The sequence below is a fragment of the Larus michahellis genome, chromosome 4, assembly GCF_964199755.1.
Source record: "Larus michahellis chromosome 4, bLarMic1.1, whole genome shotgun sequence".
Taxonomy (NCBI): domain Eukaryota; kingdom Metazoa; phylum Chordata; class Aves; order Charadriiformes; family Laridae; genus Larus; species Larus michahellis.
In genome coordinates, this window is record NC_133899.1 from 11418829 (window position 1) to 11437638 (window position 18810).

At 42.3% G+C, this 18810-nt stretch overlaps 1 protein-coding gene across 3 annotated transcripts in view; it reads left to right on the top strand.

Moving 5' to 3' along the window:
* Positions 1-4265: 4265 nt before the first annotated feature.
* PEPD (peptidase D) overlaps positions 4266-18810 on the top strand; it is a 133854-nt gene continuing 119309 nt past the window's right edge. The window contains exons 1-3 of one of the 3 annotated variants that reach the window (XM_074582945.1): positions 4266-4743; positions 9364-9547; positions 10846-10973. In XM_074582945.1, coding sequence (XP_074439046.1) covers positions 4700-4743; positions 9364-9547; positions 10846-10973 — 356 coding nt within the window. In that variant the 5' untranslated portion in view covers positions 4266-4699. Of the gene's footprint in view, positions 4744-7449; positions 7530-9363; positions 9548-10845; positions 10974-18810 lie in introns of all 3 variants that reach the window. The other 2 variants (XM_074582947.1, XM_074582946.1) reach the window with 2 other exon arrangements.

The following is an 18810-nucleotide window of genomic DNA, read 5'->3' on the forward strand; positions in this document are numbered from 1 at the left end:
AAAGAGCCGTCTCAGGAGCCGTGGTGCTGGGTGCTATGTGGGAGACACACAGACAGGCACCCACCGTGCCTTCACGGCTGTGGGGTGGCAAAAGCAGCCAGTATATGAGCAAACAGACTGAAAATCATCGAGAAGTCTTGAAGCAAAGCAATACGCTGCAATATATAGGAATTGATTCTTTCAAGCTGTCAGAGATACTAGAGAAACATTACAGAGATCATCACGTTGACCACTGATTCTTAAAAAAACCCCAACAAACCAAAACCCCCACTAAAAAAAAGTGTTCTGAGCAGTTTTGTAATGTGTGTTCTATGAGATAATAGGTCCTGTGGCAGCAACTTTTAAATACAGATGGGCAGATTGATTTAAATGAAACAATAACAGTCTGTACTAAGGAATTGCAAAAAAACCCACCCCCAAAAATAAAATTATAAAATTTTCTAAAGACCAGTCAATAGAGAGAGAAGCTACCTTAAGCTGTCCGATCCTTGATGGGCATATTCTGACTGTACTAGATTTTCTTACTCTGAAGTGAAAGTCAATGGGGGGAGTAATGAGGCAATGTAATGCTTTACCTTTCTTGTCTTTTATAATAATTTAGTTCAAGCAGGCTTTGGGAAAATCACACACTTATTTCAAGATCCAAAAGATCAATACAGCAGCATACATTTAGTGCTTGAGGGAAAATTTACTCAAAATTGTTTCATGATGAAAATGCCGAAGGCAGATGCTTTTGTTCAATCTGTTGCTTTGAAGGGACCTTGTAATCTTAATTCCAAGGTAAAGTCTTGCGGCCATTGTATCAAAGGCAGCACATGTATCTCTTTCCATGATGAATGCTAGGGATCTATGTATAGTAATTCAATGAAAAAACCCAGTACCAACACGTTTGAATGTAAGAAACTGTACAAAAACTTTGGACTAACAGCTGATTCTACAAGGTATAAAATACTTTTCCTCATATACCTACCAACTCTGTTGTTCTTTGCTGAGCCAGTGCTCTCCCATCCAAGTGAAGAAGGTCACAGAACATCTCAGCCAACAATGCTCTAGCTTCCAAAAATTTGAGGGAACAATCAGCAGAAACATGGATCAAGCTGAACTGAGAAAAATTTGTGTGCTGATAAATCAGCATTTCCTGTTATTTCAGTTTTTGTGATGGCATGTATAATATGGAAGCTTTATAGATATTTAGGAAATCAGCTGAAACTTGTAGTGTGATCATATATCCAGGTAAGAATTTACAGAGCGGAGCCGGTGGTGACCTTAGTCACGCAGCATTAGACCCTGTTCCCCACTTCACATCATGACAGTGGCAGGTCAAGACTTCTTACTCTGGTACCATGTTCTCAGTGTGGCTCTGTGATCCCTCACGGCCGCCCTGGGTGATGGGGTCTCTCACCAACCACATTTCCCAAAGCAGGAGAGAAGCTCAAGCACTGTGCAGCAGTCAGAGAGCATTTAGCTCTTCTTTTGACACCCAACCTGGGCTGCAGGGCAGAGGGAGGGGTGATGCTCCCCCAGCACATGCTGTCATCACAGCTGCAGTGCCCTTCCTTTTCCCCCAGTTCATATTTGGGCTGCATCTGCCGCTGCTAACTTTGGATTTTCATCTTCTGTACTGTAAAACTAGGGGAAAATATCTTGACCTGTATTCACAACAGTTACGTAATTTTCATGTAATGAAAGGAAGGTTTATTAACCTAACATTTTTTTTTTTTCTCAGCTAGGATAACAGAAGCTGTAAACACACACACTGATGGTGATGAAATCTAAGATCCTGCCTGGACACAGGATAAACACTTAAAACATAGAGGGACGAACAGCAATAGAAAAGTGCTGGTACCAATTTATCAATGCTGTTTTCTCGTCTAGGTGTAAAGTGACCAACTGTTACAGTAACTTTTTTTTTAATATTTCCAAAGTCTTTTCTGCCACGTGAATGAATGTCTGCGTGAGAAAATTTGTGTTGGTTTAAATCTTTATAAGGATAAAAAGAGCTTCTTATGCAATTTAGTTACTTTTGGCTAACTAGTACATAGCCTGAGGAGAGACAGAAGGTCCTACGAGGAGCAGGAGTACGAGCTGCTTAGGAGCTGGGTGGAGATACGCAGCTGAGTCTCAGAGGTGAGGGAAAGGAAATTTTCCTAGGGAGCCCCAGGGACTGTCTACAGCTGGATGCAATTCAGAAAGACACTAGCTGGATTCAGAGCAAGGCGGCAGGACTGCAGGTATTCCCCCCTCCTCACTGCAAGGACACAACAAGCCAGGGGATGCTTGTGTTTGAGTGCTTTTTTGTTTTGCTTTGTCTCATTCTGCAGATTTGAATTTTCCCTATTTAAGCAGCACATCGTTCTACTCAGTGTTTGAATAACAGAGATCGAGAGCCCTTACCATGCTTCCGCTGTGCTCACAAGGCAGATTTAAACCAGATTTTTGAGCAAGAATCCGGCCAGTGCAGAATCCCATCGCATGTTGTGTCTCCTGTACACACAGACTGCCACAGTGGGGATTTTGAAGATGCCAATAGTGCAAAATCAGGCCTTCAGCATGACAAGAGGATGTTCTTGAGCACAGAGAGAAGTCCTACTGGGAGATAAGTGACAGTAACAGTCAGTCAAACCTTGTTTTAGAGGGAAATGCTCTAAACTAGTCTCTGAGGTATTAAGGTCTACCCCTGCATTATCTTGGTTGCAGAGTCAGACGCAGTGCAGAGAGAATCAGAATTATCTATGTGTGCAATAAAGCTGGTCTTGCTCCCAGTCTGGCTGCTAGTATCATTCCTGTGGCTGGCATTCCAGCTGGCTGCCAGTATAGCCAACTTGCAAATGAGTTTAATTTGCGCGTGGTGCAAAGGGTTCATTATTTGAAGTCCTGAGACAGAAGAACGGGATATTTTAGGTAACAAACAACATCAAATATGTTTGTTTTGTTTTTTTTTTTTCCTAAGGAATGAAGTCTTATTTTCCGCTGAGATTTAATACAATGCAGGTAGCTCTTCTAAATCAGAAGGTAGCACCACAAGGGGACTGAAAGTGGTAAAATACTTTGCTCCAGTTTACATGAAAAAACTTTTTCAGTCTGTATAAACTGAAATAAGATCCTTGAAATTCAACAGCTTATCAATAATAATGTCTAAAATTGGGCTTTATCCATTAATCTCGAGCCAAAAATAAGTATTTGTTCTTTGTCAAGTAGGCAGGCCATGAAAGAAGCTTCCAATTCTTTCATTATATATTTTGGAGTAAAGGTCTCTGACCCTTGGACATAAAACCAGAAAGAGATAGAGGATGACTACGTGACATTTCTTGTTTTCTTCATTTGGACAACTCCTCTCTAGACTTTCTGAAATCACCCTCTCCCTGTGATTACCCTGCAGCTTTCACACACCACTTTGGAGCCAGCTGTGTGTGAGTAGCTGCAGTTTTTTCCCACCTTCCAGTGGACTACTTGGCCAACCAAAAAAGGGTTTTAATCATGCATGTTTCTTAATAACAGTGCGCTGATTTGTTGTAACAAACATTAACTTCATGATCCACATATTTCATGATCTTCCCCTTGCCTGCTCTTCTCACTGCCCTGCATTCCTCTCTCTTTCCCAAGTGCTCGCTTGGGGTGGAAGCAGATCCTCCAGCTGCATTATCCAAATACTTCATGGTATTGTAATGCTTTGAGATCAGTGCCAGAACAACAGAGAAATGGCATTTTCTCTTGTGAGTGTAGTGATAGGACGAAGGGTAACATTTTAAACTGGAAGAGGGGAGATTTAGATGAGATATGAGGAAGAAATTCTTTGCTGTGAGGGTGGTGAGCCCCTGGCCCAGGTTGCCCAGAGAAGCTGTGGCTGCCCCATCCCTGGAGGTATTCAAGGCCAGGCTGGACGGGGCTTGGAGCAACCTGAGCTGGTGGGAGGTGTCCCTGCCCAGGGCAGCCGGGTGGGACTGGATGATCTTCAAGGTCCCTTCTAACCCAAACGGTTCTGTGACTCTGTAATTGCTCATCAGCAGCAGAGCAAGGACTTGTGCTTTCCTTCCAGGCATGCAGGGCAGTGGTATCTGCGATGAGCTGCCAGCTCAGAACAGTACTTTTATCACTTGTTTTATTGAGGTACAGAATGGCAGAACAACTCATGCAGGTCACAGAACAGAGCTCCTTTCTCTCATTCTTTATCCGGTATTTCATGTTTCTGGGTATTTTCTTTTGCTGCTGTACCGCAGATACTGGCCACGTGAACCCTGGTTTCTTCAGGTAGCTTGCAATTTTGAGGCAACAACAACTCAACCCGAGCTCTGGAGAAACCTGTGTGAACGGGAGTAAAATTCAGCAGGGCGACGCAAGCCGGAGGGCTGGCACTGGCAGCAGCGGACCATGCCTGGAGGCCGCTCTGAAACACCTTCTCTCTTTCAAAATTCATGCGGGGGTGACGGCAGCACGGCACCTTACGTGGATTTTTTGAGGAACCACTTATTTTGAGGAGCTCTGTGCGTTCCCCGCGCACACCGCTGCCGAGGAGTGCGGCCCGGCTCCTGCCGGGTCTGGAGGCCTGAGGCGAGCAGCGGCCTGTTGGGCCCTGCCGGGCCCGGTTGCGGGACGGCCGCCCGGTACGGGCGCTGGCCCCAGCTCCCCTGACAGGGCCGCCCCGCCCCGCCCGCCATCGCCTCCCCGCGCCGAGGCGGGGCCGCTGCGGCCCAGCGCTCACATGACGGGCGAAGTCCGGCGAGGCAACATGGCCGCGGCGGCGGGGTAAGCATCGCTCCTCGGCCGCGCTACCGCCGGCGCTCCCCGTTCGACCCGGCGCGTCCCCCCCGCCTTCCCCTCGCCGCGGGGGGCGTCCCGGCCGGCGGCATCTCGTTGAGGCGGGCCGGGGGTGGCGGAGGGCGGTGGTTGCCCGGGCGGGCCGGGCCCGGCGGCGGGCCCTGGTGCGGCGGAGGCCGGGCTGCCTGCGCCGGGCAGGGGTTCCCGGAGGCGGGAGCAGGTGTGTCGTGGGAGGGCGAGAGCCGCGGGAGTCCCGCGGCCTCCCCGCTCCCGGGCCCAGCGGGTCGCAGCGCCTCAGCCCCGCCCCGGCGTACCCTTCGAGTTGCGTTAGGTTTGGGAAATCGCGCTTCAGGGTGGCTGCGGAGCGCTTAGCGCAGGGTCTCTCCCGCGCTTTATAGCTAATTCAGTGCTTTACGGAGGTGCCATTGAAAATGCATCAAAACAAGAGGGGAACTTTTTGCAGCCGCCAAAAAGATGTCGCGCTGGGCCTTGGCGCTGACTCTTCCATGGCCGGGTGGAGGTCGCTCCCCTGCGAGGTCCTCTCCTGCCCCGGTGTCCCCTGCGAGGTCCTCTCCTGCCCCGGTGTCCCCTGCGCAGGGATGCTGCTGCCGAGAGCAGTGGGTACCACATCCACTGGGACGGGACTTGGCGTTTTTGATTTATCTACACGGAGCGCTGAGTTCCCTGTGAAGAAAACATCCAGTTTATGCTTTAAACAGCATTAGTTGCTTTTACTCGCCTCGCTTGTTTCCTTGTGCTGCTGTTAGCGTAGGCCTCTTGCACTTCACGTATTTGATGTGGAAACAGCATTAAAAATTGGCTAGACTTCAGGCTGATGTTGATAACTGTTGCCCAAAACAAACAAATAAGTAAGGTCCCGTCAACAAACAAATGATAATTTCTTGAAAAGTAGTTTCAGTGGTTTCTCATCTTTGAAATCCTGATGCTGTCTGTGTGACCTCAGTAGAACAGAACCAGCAGTTGGTCACTTTCCTTCTGAAAACCAGAAGTAGGATAGGTTAACTGAAAAATAGTGGGAAAACCAGAAGTAAAATAGGATTCTTGGTTAGTGTGTTCTGGTGGTTGCATCAAAACAAAACCGAAATATTAGATGGATCATACAATAACAAACTGTAACCTCCCTGCAAATAGAAAACTTCTGCAATAAGTTTTAGAAATCAACAGTTCCAGGCAAAAGAAAAATATCCTTTAAAGAAACAGATGTAGTTTAATGTTCCTAGTTGCATTTCACTTCCAGTTTAATAAAATAGAAGAGCTGTTGTGAGGGCTCGGGACGAAGTGATTGTAAAAATTGCATGTGACAGCCAGCAGAGAAACCGTCAGCTTCTGTGGGAGGCCTTTACCTGGCTGAGCAATGGCTGAATTCTGGTACCAGAGTAGTGCAAATAAGGAAGCTGAGCTTCACTTGTCCTCTCCTGGTCTTGGAAGTAGCCATTTCTGACACTGACTAATGCTTATTTGCAGAAGCTTGCATAGCTTCAGAGAGGTGTGCACCACAAAGTAGTGCTTCCGTGACATATGCTTCATTATCAAATATATAATTCTACATTAGAGTTTGTGGCTGGAGACACCAGGGTCCTTGCGTTAAGAGAAGAACCAGACCTTGAAGGACCAGCCAATGTATCATACTAATTACATTCCGGTATTCTTGTGTCTTGTGTGGTGTAAACCGGGTGAGGGATTAGAGATCACAGACCAAAATTGAAAGCTTGTAGTTCCCCATTTAGAAAGAATTTGTGGTAGTATTGTTAGGTGGCAAATAACAGGGAGTTTTATGCTGATATCACTGCATGTGTATTGGCAGGGTTGATAATGCATGTGAGGCAGCTGTATACATGTACCCGCTCAACTTCCCATGAGTGGCATAGGGATGAATTCTATTTAAAACTGAAAAAGTGCTTATAATAATCATGGCATAGACAGGACAGTATGTGCACAGGGGTTTGCAACAGTTGGGCTGGAAGGATTATGGAAAAGAGGAAAAACGGGCCAGTCGTAACCTACTTACCTGCCGTGTATTTCGTAGTAACAGAGCAATGGGCATGGCAGTGACACAGCCTTCTATAAATAGAGACCAAGGCTTGCCCATGAAAAAAAGTGCAAGTCTGCAACAATGGTACAGGGCCAGATTCTGCTGTCGATGAATATTGTGGCATCAAATTCAAGCAGGGAAAGCAGGATCTGTTATATATAAGGAAGAACCCAGTTTTGCCGTAGGCTTAGGTAAAATATGCGGAAGAATCGTCATTTTGCATCAGAATGCATTTCAACTCCACTATTAACATCCCAGTAAAAGATGCTCTTAAAGTGCCTTAGTGAGCTACCAGTAGGAATTGCTGCCTGACATCATTATTTCTCCTTGAGTCTCGTTCTGGTTGTCAAAGGTTTTAAGTACAATAAAAGAATTAATAGTAAACGTAATGGAGATGAAAATGTGCATTTGCAGCAGCTTCCTATGAGCTCCAGGGTGTAGGAACAGGCCTGAGGAAGGAGGGAGGTCAGTCTTTTTTTTTTTTTTTTTAAATCACAGCAAAAAAAAACAACCCAAACTTGTGAAGCGCATAAAATTACAACAAAGGTGACTCTTTTCCTTCCTTTGAAGCAAAAATATAAGACAGGTTGTGCTACAACCTCTGCTTCTTTTTTGTTTTGTTTTGTTTTTTTTTTTATCAGCAGATACAAAGATCTGAGAGCAACCTATGGCATAAGAGTATCTGATGATGTTCTCTCCTCCCTTTTATACTTGTAATATGGTGAGCGTATGATTTCCAGGCCTCTGCATGGAGTTACTCCAGGGGGTGATCTGGCTTGGATAACAGCGTTTTCAACCTCTTGCTTATTGATGAGTTGCTGAGCTACAGCTTTGCACCTGAAAAGCCGTGCCCATATTTAGTTTAAGGTTCACTGTCTGATTTAAAACTTTCAGTAGCTTTTGCGTGGATTTTATGAACTTGCTTCATTGTTCCTACAGGCATGAGTACCCCAAAACAAAAACTAATGCTGTGCTTCCCCGCCATGCCCTTGTAACGATCACCTGCCCTGGTGCTGGTTTATCAGGTGTGTGGGGGGAAGTCATAAACATAAACGTGTGAGTTTTGTGCACCATCAGCTGAACTCCTAGGTGCATAGTCCAAAAATTGGATTAGCAAGAGCAGTCATTCACCTTCTAAAATTACTGATGCTGTTACATCAAGTAGTTATAAACAAGTAAAATAACATATTTTATTAGCTCTTTTATGCTGTGTCTGCAGTAAGAAATTATAGGGTTTACATATCTGATGCTGATAAAGTCTTTCAGGAGGTTACCCTAAGCAGCTATAAATCAAAGGTTACCTTTCAGTTTGCCTATGAAAACTATATAATAATTAAGATGTGGAGCTCTGCTTCTCTAAGGTTATGTCCCTTGTTCGTTTGTTTCTTGTAATTTTAACATAGTAACAATTTAACTGCACCTTTCTGTCATCTACTCTAGAAGCATATCTGATAGAAAATGACCATCCAGCCCGTCAGTCTCCAGTAAGCTGAGAGAAGCTGAGTTGGAGGGGCAAACTGGGGTTAAATCATAGGGTTTTATTGATAAAACAGTGTTTATCTGTAATACTGAAGCTCCAAAGCACAGCTTTGCTATATTAAACATTAAAAAAAAAGGAAATGCTCTTATATTCTTCTCTCCTTATCTGATCTGAAAAAAAATAAAAATCCTACAACAAACTACTGTAGTTCTACTGGTAAAGCTCCAAAATGTGAAGGTATGGACCTATAACAAATGTGAATGAATCAGCAATATATTCTTGTAGCACTTTAAACACCTTAAATAGCGCGCTCTACTTTTCACCTGTGTTCTCCCAGTTGCGGCTGTGTTGAGTACCATCGCGGGGAAGCTCTCCGGCTGTCTCAGTGCGTTGGTGCTGCCTTAGGGGCAGGTGGTGATGTGCAGCAGGAGGTCACTGGTATCTGGGATGTGCTCCTGTGGCCACGGCTGTCAGTGCAGTCACTGGCTGAAGCGGCTTGTGTGCATGCAAGAATAAACATACGTACATAGAAAAGAAATTTGCAGATACTGTGTGAGTACAGGAAATGCAGTTGTCCTGTGTCTGCTATCCATCATCCTTTCTCTCCAGTCTCCGTTTCAGCTACTGAACATTTCCCAGAAGGACCTGCTGAAGTTTGCCAGACTTACTGTACCCTTCCACTTCTGTTTTCAGTAACTCAGAACTCATTCTGTTCTTTCCTGTTTTGCTGTTACTGAGCCGACCTAGGCTGTTTTTGCTTTCTCCATCTACTTTTCATGTTGTTTTACCTAAAGGAATGTAAGGAGTGACATGCTGTGGGCCATAGCTGCAGCCAGCTCTGTCTCCTGCTGCTATCTTTTTCATTTGGTACGCCTATGAGCAATGTTTGGTTGTTGTTTGAGAGTGATGCTGGTATTCAGCATCTCTTCCCCTTCAGTGATTTGTTTCTTGTTTGTAGAGTTGAACTAAATTTCCTTTTCTGTTCTAGACTAAAGTAACGAACGCTGTGCACCTGAATCGTGCCAACCACTGTCTTAGTCTTCCATTAATTGTCAATTAAAAAAATCTTTTCTAGACCCTCCTTTTGGCTGGGGAATGAGACCTTGAAAGTGCCTGTAGCGCTCTTTGCCTTGAATAGAAGACGGCTGTGTGATCGCCTGAGACAAAATAAGGATGTCCAGAAGAATTCGATTGTTCTGCTGCAGGGTGGAGAAGAAACACAGAGATACTGTACAGATACTGGTATCGTGTTTCGCCAGGTAAGAACTGAATTAAAACTTCAAATCAAATTAAGAAACGCTCTTCAACTGCATGAATTTTTAAATTATTTTTAATTATTTTCTCTTTATCTCTCATGTGCGCATTGCCTTTCTTCACTTAAATAAATTGGCTTCTTTCTAATGTTGCCTCTTCAGCTTTGAGTTACTCTCTCTTTCAGTGCTTTAGTATGCAGGCTCATTACTTGGTTTAAAGGCCTAAACCTGTTTAAGGCCCTACTGCCTACCAGTGTTTAACATAATATTAAAGACAGCAGTGGAATATTTCATATTTTTTTTCAGTCTTTTCTGTGACCCAAAAAATAGCCACCTTTCTGTAGTGAAACATATTACAGTGGACCTAAACTGAATTTATTCATAGAGAAGTGTATTTTAAGCTTTTATGAATCGTGTATTCCACAAAGCAGGTTGTATCTTAGAATTTACAACATGTGTCTTCTCCTATTAGACTCTTTCTTAAGTACCCATGTGTTCTTCTGTCACAGATAGGACTTAATAACTTGTTAATGTCATGCTGAATGCGTTCTTAGTCTTTGGGAAAGTCGGCATAACAGAACTCTAATTATACGTACCCCTGCAAAGCTGTGTGCTGTGCATAGCTGCTACAGTACTTTGTTTTGTGAATTTATTTGGGCTGTTGTATGTTATGAAGAAACAAAACCAATAAATTCTAATCTAGATAGCACTTATCTTACGTAGTTATCGGTCTGTTTTTAGAGGAGATGCCGCTTTCGGGTACCAGAGTGTATGTCTGTCCTTACCAGAATTCATCTCTGTATTGTTAGATGTTTTGCTGTTTGCTTGTTTGTTCTTAAAAAACCTCTTGCTAAAGGCTGTTCCTAGTGCAGCTTCCTCTTCTCTGGGGGAGGCTGGAGTTTCACTTCAGCACTCAATTCACAACCCAATGAATCTGCGCTCTGCTTCCCCCTTATCTCCTGTGACATTATTGTTTCTTCCTGATACAATGTTCCCTAATTTGGGATTGGAAGACTGTATTTAATTGTGTGATGTATATTTATTGTGCTGAGTTGACCTGTTTATTTTTCATGGTAGCTAATTAATCTCTGATCCTTTCCAGTTACCAACAGAGGGATTTGTATTACTGTAACCTAAAAATAATCAGTCTGAAAAGCTTTAGACCTAAACCATTTCCCCCCTCCAAAAGCAAGAGAGATTTCTTTCAGATACATGGAAGTAGGAATTAGTATGTACTGTAGTGTGTTTCTAAAGCTGGTAGAAGTGAGGGTTTTCTTTTAAGAATGTATTTTGTCTTAACCTAGGAATCTTACTTTCACTGGACTTTTGGAGTAACTGAAGCAGGCTGCTTTGGAGCAGTAGATGTTGATACTGGAAGATCCATGCTTTTTGTTCCACAACTCCCTGAAAGCTATGCAGTTTGGATGGGAAAGTAAGACATATCTTTTAACTGTGTTCTGATGTATCTGGGTACTCCATGTGATGTAATTGTCTGTAGAGCTGGAATGCAATCTCATTTTAATCAGATTCCACCAAATCATTGGGTGTGAATTGTAGTGATATGTGCATATAGTGATACAAAACGCGATCAGTTGGTTTTGATCATATGCTATCAAATGATCCGCCACCATTTGGTAGAGAAAACATTTATAATTGCAACCCATGGGTCTCGTGGATCCATGAAAGGAAGCTGAACCATAAAGAAAAGCAGAAATCTCGTGTTAAGACAGAACAAGTTAAATAGTAAAGCAGGCTTTTTCAGGTTGCTTTACCAGTTTGCAGCCGCCTTAGCCAATGAAGCTTTATGAATGGCAGAGGTAGTTTAACCTCTTTGATCCTTTTTTTGATATGAACTGACAGACTGGGGAATGTAATTTTAATTCTGTTCTGTGAGTATGCCATAAACATCTCTCTCTCTTTCTACATTGGTAGTAAATATTGCTCAGTGCCGTAGTAGTGGTGGAATTGATTTATTTATGTGTTCATTTCTTTTCTCAGTCTTAATTGTATTTATACCCTCTAACAAACTGTAAATTTTTTTTGTTGTCTACATTGTCTCAGAACATTGGATTACTTCTAATTTAATAGTTTGAGCTCAGGTTGCTTCGCTTCTAATTGAAGCTATCACTTACATTTTAATGCTAATTTTGGGAAAAGGAAAACAATTGCAACCAATCCCATATGCTGAACTGTGCCAAACCATATGGTAGGGCATGGCTGCTGTCTTCTCAGAGAGTTTATATGAGTATCACTGTCTTAGACCTGCCAGGGAACTGAAATCGTTTGTGATAGCATAAAAATGTGAGTACTGCTATCTGAAGTATTTTTAACGTCTGTTAAAGTCTGTTCCCTGGTGGTGCTTGTTACCGTTTACAGACAAAGCTTTTTCCTCCCCCTAAGTTCTCTTCTGCTAGTTCAGATCAGCTGTTTTGTACCCACGCTGATTGTGTCTAATCTGAAGAGGCTTCAAAATATTATTGAAATTCCTCTGTCATTTTGCATTTTCAAACAAAATATTGTGGTGTTTATAAATGGTGGCCTTTTTGATTTGTTTGTGCAGCACTCGTTATTGGTTCATTTACAGAATTATAAGTCTGGTTAAAAGTAATTTATTGTCCTTGTCTCTTCTTGCAGAGTATAACAAATTGTCTTTATCACAGCATCCTTGTTTTCTAAATTCTCCTCCTTACCCTTCCCTCTGTTTGAATCTTTATTTTCTCTTCTGTCAGCTGTGGTCATGTACTTTTTTTGCTTGTCAGAAGGAGGATGGATGAATAACTCATTTGTGAGTCAGTAGCAGTTCTGCTTCATAAGTTGGTTGGCAGGGGGTACTGCACACAGCTAGGGATTGTGTTCCTTCCCAGAAGACTCAATTGTAAGTCAAAGCTAGCACTGAAAGAAAAACACAAATAAGTTTGCCTTCCATCCACTGCTGTTTATCTACTATAGTTTGCCTTGGAAATGCTTGTTTCTGTGCTTGTGGAAGGCACTATGTATCCACTGAAGAAACATAAATGTAACATCAATGAAGCACAAATGAATTTAGTGCCTTGCGTGGTGTTTCTGAGGTTGGTATTTTACTGAGGTCTATGGCTGGTCTTCTGTTTCATAGCACAGAGTGCAGTTGCTTTGCCTGGTGTTTACATTGCTATCTATTTAAGACAGATGTGGGAATCTGCGATGTGAGGTTAGGCAGAAATGGATAGATTCTCTTAAAATTAATGCAGAAAGCTCTTTACTACTACTCTACTACCACTGTCTTACTAAATGTATTGTTTGATGTACTGTTGTGCTTTCACTTCTGAGGGTCACCTATTTGGGTTGGTTTTGAAATGTAGCTTAGGTAATGTGGCAGTCAGGGTTAACCTTTTTCCCATGATCTAATGCAAAAGTGGGGCTTCTTGGCTTCTTTCAAATTGTAGCCTTAGTTTGGCCAAGACCAATGAAGTGTCTGAGAGTGTTTGCTTGGAGATGAGCAGGCTGTTAGTTTACAAATGAGACCGTAAGGGCTGTAATTATTTAATCTCATGAACTGCACTTGTTTTCATGAAGGGTTTGACGTGCTGAGGTGGTGCCTGGGGACTCTGAAGAATAGGTGAACATGGAGACGATGAATGCACCACCCTGGGCTGTGGTCTGCCAGGAACCCAGCACTATGTTGTACCAGTGTTGAGGGTGACTGGCACTTCTTTAGAAGTGTTAATTGTCTTGTAGGACTTCTTGCTGAGTGTGCGCCCTCTAAAGATTTGTAAATAGCTGTAAGGCTACCTTTCAGAAGTCCTTCAAGCCAAAATAACCTGTGGAGTTTCAAAAGAGAGGAGAGATTTGATTTAACTCACAGACTAAGGACGTTCTTCAAAAAACCCACAATGTCTTTAGGTGGCAGTCGCAGAATTGTTATGAGGGTAATTGTAAGGCCGGTGGTCCTACTTTCCTGTTGGGAAGGGATTGCAACAGCAGTCAGTCTGTTTTCAGATCATGAGGGTGGGCATTTCTCCAGAGGTTGGGCTAGCCAATTTCTTAGTTGTTGCCTGGGAAAATCTTTTAAAGTAAGAACCGCTTTATCTATCTCTCGATCTGTACCTCTGCCCCCTGCTTCTCTTGTCTGTTTGTAAGGCAGAAACAAAGACTCACAGGATGGCTTAGGGCATGGGCTTTTGCGCTTCTGAAGTATTTTTCTATTCTTAGTTTTGGAGGAAGAATTTAAGAAAATGAATCTGGTAATATAGGATTGTAAAGGCTCCAGAAGAGTAACTGTGTTGTAAATGCCCCTCTTCCTCGACATGGTCTTACCTAGTCAGGTTTGTGGTGCAAAGCAGTGAGCAATCATTTCTATTCCTCGGCAGCATTAAGTTGGTATGACTGCATGTCTTGCACAGAGACTTCAATTTCACTAATTAATGCTGCACCTGCCATTTACCTCCTTAATTATAAATGACAGAACTAGTCAGTGTGCTGATTAAAGATATTTTATAAAGTAAAACATACTGTACAGCAGCTGCTTTATGTGGAGTGGATGCCAAAATAACTTAATTGCCTTGACACGTAAAGAGTGTTTCTAATGGAAAACAAAAATATTTAACGCTTTCATGCTCTAACTTTAGAAATACATATTAAATGAGACAGGACAATATTTATATGCAATTTCCTGTGTTTTCTTTGGAGCCCTGCTCGTTGATTGGTAAGTATAACAACATGAATCTAGCGTTGCATCCACTGTAAGTAATGTTTTTCCATGAAGTTGATTGGAAGCTATCTGTATTTGCAAAGTTGAACATTGGTGTGGCACTTTGGAGCTTAATAAAGCACGGGGAGATGCTTTAAAAATGTTAATAATTTCTTATTGACCTAAGGAGGAAGCTTCTTAAATACGGTCATCTTCTAAGTAGGTTACAACCAAAATCAGCCTTTGGTTTTAGTGATTAAACTTGACTGACATCAGCAAAGCTGAGAAGTTTTACTACCTTTGGAAAGAAGTGCAGAAGTACATGATTGGCTTGTTTGCTTTTTTTCCCTCCAAACGCTTTTGTAAAAATAGTTATTTTGGCTTTTAGCTTTTTTTTTTCCTCTATAGATTGTGTGTGGCCATGGAAATTAGAAGCTAGGAAATGACTTTCTGGATTTCTTTTTCTTAATAGGCATGGGTAAATTTTTGTGGCATTTGTGTTTTGAATAATTGTGAGTATTAAATTGTGTACAGCGTGGTATGTTTATCTGACTACATCGTGGTGGCTGAGACGTGCAGTAATTAGCTGCAAGTTTGGCTAGAAGGCGGCAAGGTCTGTAGTGAGCCCATTTTATGCAAGCTGCTATTTGAGACAGCTCTTTGGAAAGGTAGTGGGATGTATATGAGTGCTCTAGGAGCCACACTCTAAATCACCTTTCTTGCTCTTCTTGATGCAGATTTTGCAGGAATGAAGGACATTTTCTGGATGAGTTTTATTGATGATGTACATACATACAGGTTGTCTTCTCCGTAGCACGATCTGGAGCTGTGTGTTCAGATAGCATACTCTAGAAGGGTCTTCCGTTTTATCTTCTAAACTGATCTGCTGTATCATCCTCTTATATTTTTGCTAGTAATTTTTTCTCTAAAATTAAATATGTTTAGTGTTTTCTTTTTCTATGTCTGTCAGTTTGATCCCTTCCTACCATTTGTCCCTTCCCCCTACCCAGTGAATCTTTATTTTACTGTTTAAAAAAACCCCACCAGTTTTTAATCACTTCAGGTCATCTTATTACTGTTCTGTACCAACTGGCAATTGCAATTTTTCTGCAAAGTTTGTTAACACCTGCAAATGCCATCTGTGGATCTCATGAACATACTTAGTCCTGCTTCTGTTTCTGAATAGCATCAGAACTAATTTCAGTCTTTGCAGTATCCCACTAATCAAGACTTGCAGTCCATTGCTGGTGATCACTTTATCTTTTGAGAACGCCAGTCTAAATTGATACAGCGCTTTTCAGTGTGGCAGTTGGAGGGTTTCCCAGCCCTTGGAAAGCTCATCTTTTTATCTATTTATTTATTTTTATTTTCTGCTTTAGGCCTTTCACTTTTTTTATTATGGCTAGTCACTGGGTTTCAGGTCATAGCGTAGTGTTCCTGTCCAAGCCAATTTGAGTTGATTTTGGAGAGTAAGAGTCTTGAGAGAGATTTTTTTCAATTATTTTACTGTTATTCGGATAGTACATCTGTTGCTTTACTCTTCATCCGATCCTTTGAAAACCGTACAATAAAGCCGGTTGCTTTTGATTGACGAGACTTACTCGTGCAATTCCCCATGCTGCTTAATTTCCATGATTCCGGTTCTCTCCATAGTACAGTGATTTCCATTTGTTGTCTCCCGTTCAATTATTGCAATATTTCTCTGTGGATAAAAATTACTTTTACAGAATAATTAGTGTCTGGATTGCTCTTGCCACTTTACTGATGATTGTTTTTCTCTAAACAGTGCTGCTTGAATGCTCTGACTTCGCAAACGATGAGTTTAGTCATTGTCCCAGTATTTTAGTTGTCCACAAGCCTTGCTCTGGTGCAGTGTGAATATGTATTGTTTCTGTCACTTTTACTTCAGTAACTGTTTTTATAAATCTTTGCTTTCTAACTACTTAAGTTTCCTTGTACAGAAATACATGTTGAGAATGTTCTATGTTGAGAATGTTGAGAAAGTTTTAAACAATAATAGTAATTTATACTATATATAGTACTATTTCTAATACAGTATTTATAGTCCATTGATTTGCAGTCTGTATCCGGATGTACCTTTGACTGGATGCACGATTTGGCAATTTATTAAGTGTTCAAGTGCTTCTTTTTTCTCTCCTCTTTTTGATTCAGGTGTATTGAGAAATAGAAGCAGCACTAAGTAAATCAGCTTGACAATGCTGCACCAGAGTTTTTTTTTAATATCCTGATGTGGCTTCAAACTACAGCAAGAGAAAGTCGCGTCCTGCCTACGCACGGCTCACGCCCGTGGTATGAGCGGGAATGTTGATAACCCTCACCAGGCATTTCTTATTTGATACTTTATGTAATGCGCTAGCAGGAGCGTCGAGTTCAGTGATAGAAACTCCTGATAACATTTTGAAATATCAGAGAATTCAAGTTTTCTTTTGATCAGGCATGTCATGTGTTTTTCCTCCAAGGGCTCTGCTGCTGGTGGGAAGGTACGCTGCAGCCAAAGCAGTGCCGGTGGGGTTTTGTCAGCAGTGCTCCGACAAGGCTCTGCCCCTCCACGCAGCCTTCTGCCCGGTGTGAGCGCAGAGCTCTCTGCTTCTTTTTGGCCTGGATTTGAGAAGGCACTTCAGTGAAACAGACTGTCAAGTGAAATATCTACAGTGGTGCCTCTATTCTTGCACTTGTAAAATTCTATGTTCTCAGCTCCTCATGTTAACTGTTTTCTGTAGGGTTTTTGTTCCCTGCGACCTGTGCTGTGTCTGCCTGCGCCTGCAGGAAGGGCTCTCTGAGAGCGTTGTCTGTGTTGAGAAGTGTACAAAGGAGAAAAACCAAACCCAACTGTTTTGTTAAAACAGGATAGGGAAGAGTAGAATGACTCTTAATGCTTCTTGAGAGGTAAATGTGTGTAAAAGCAGGTTTTGTTTTACTCGCTGCGCGCCCCTTTGCCTGTGTACTTGCTGGAGCTCTGGGTGTGAGCGCTTGGCCTTGACCTGACTCCTGGGGGATGCCAGCGACTTCTGTGTCTTACAGGGGCAACGTGGCATGGTGGGTCGGGTACGTTCTGCCTTTTCTTTGTGCCCAATGAGTAGTTGTGGCAAGTTCCTTTTAATTTCTTCGTGGTTTAATTTTCCTTACAAGTTATAAGGTGGGAATACTTGTCATCCCCTTCCTAAAACTGGTCAGGTCGTCTTAATGCTGCTGTAAACATCAGTGCTGCTTCTTTTCATGCTGTTACTGACTCATATGGGAGCTGAGGGACATGCTGCACACATTCCAGAGCTTGTTGTTGTGCTTTTATGTGTGGGACATAAAATATTGCTCGTTTTTCCCCCCCATTATAGGCTTTTTTTCCAAAGCAAAAAGCAGAACATCTGTTACTGACAGATTCAGTATGTAACTTTCTCAGTTAAGAAGCGTGAGCTGGGACCAGTGTTTGAGTGGAACACTTACCATATAGTGACCTAGAAATTATGCTTACCGTCTTAACCGCTGTAAGTCTTTTTGTACCTTTTTTTTTTGGGGAGCAGAGCTTTCTAATGAGTATTTGTCAGCAGTGTTATGCTACAAGAAATCTTTCAGGGATTTCAGTGTATAAACATTCCCTTTGTTACAGTTTTTTCTGTACTAGTATAGAGCCCTTCTCTCCAAGGAAGCATTTTATTTGCAGAAAGAAATAAAGCAAAGGTTACCAATTGCAAGTTTTCTGGTTTTGTTTTTTGGGGTAGCTCTTGATAGTATCTTTTAAATGTCTAATCGAGGCACTGCTTCTTGAGGTAGAATTTATAGAGAACCTAAAGAACTTTTCATCTTTTGGGAATGGCTGTGGTGGGAACAGCTGAGCAGGAGCAGTGAGACCGTATATTTGAAGTAGCTGAAATAAGTACTTCAGAGCTTGGCTTTTATTAGGAAGACCCATGAGAGTCTCCTCAATACTTTATTTCTGATTTTGTAAGTCCAATGGTCTGTATGTTGCTCATAGTTATTCTGCTTCTGCATAATCTGTGCGTAGCATTGGGAGGTCTAGTGTCTCATACCCAGCATCGTAGAACATGTGGACTCCTGTCCCTCTGCTAGAAATGGCTTCAGGTACAGCCCTGGTTACCTTTTCCAGTCAAGTCAGCTTGAGTCTTCATCTTCAGTTCAATTTCTTTTAAATTCTGTTATTTTCTCAAAATCCATCTTGCTCTGGACTGTATCAAAAGGAGTGAGGAGTCTGAGTTTACATGTATGCAAGTACTTCTGTCTTTCGAAGGATAAACCAGAATCTAGAGAAATGTGGGAAGGGAGTAACCTTAAGGTAGTCAAAACATTGCTGGAGGCTGCCTGTAATACCAGCGAGCCCATTAGTACTGTTTTGTTTTAAATCTAGCTTGATGCCTTTTAATCTTCTTGTTTGAGATAGTGAAATTCCTTTTGGATATATAGGTGATTGCATTTTTTTGGACAAAGTCAGGAACATCTGCTGGTATCTTGTAAAGCCTCCTGTGTTGTTCTTTCCTAGCAGTTCTCGACACCCTCTTGTTTGGCTAATGCTTTGCCATCTGTTAACTTGATGATATTGTAACGAGGAGGGAGTTTATTGGTGCATCTC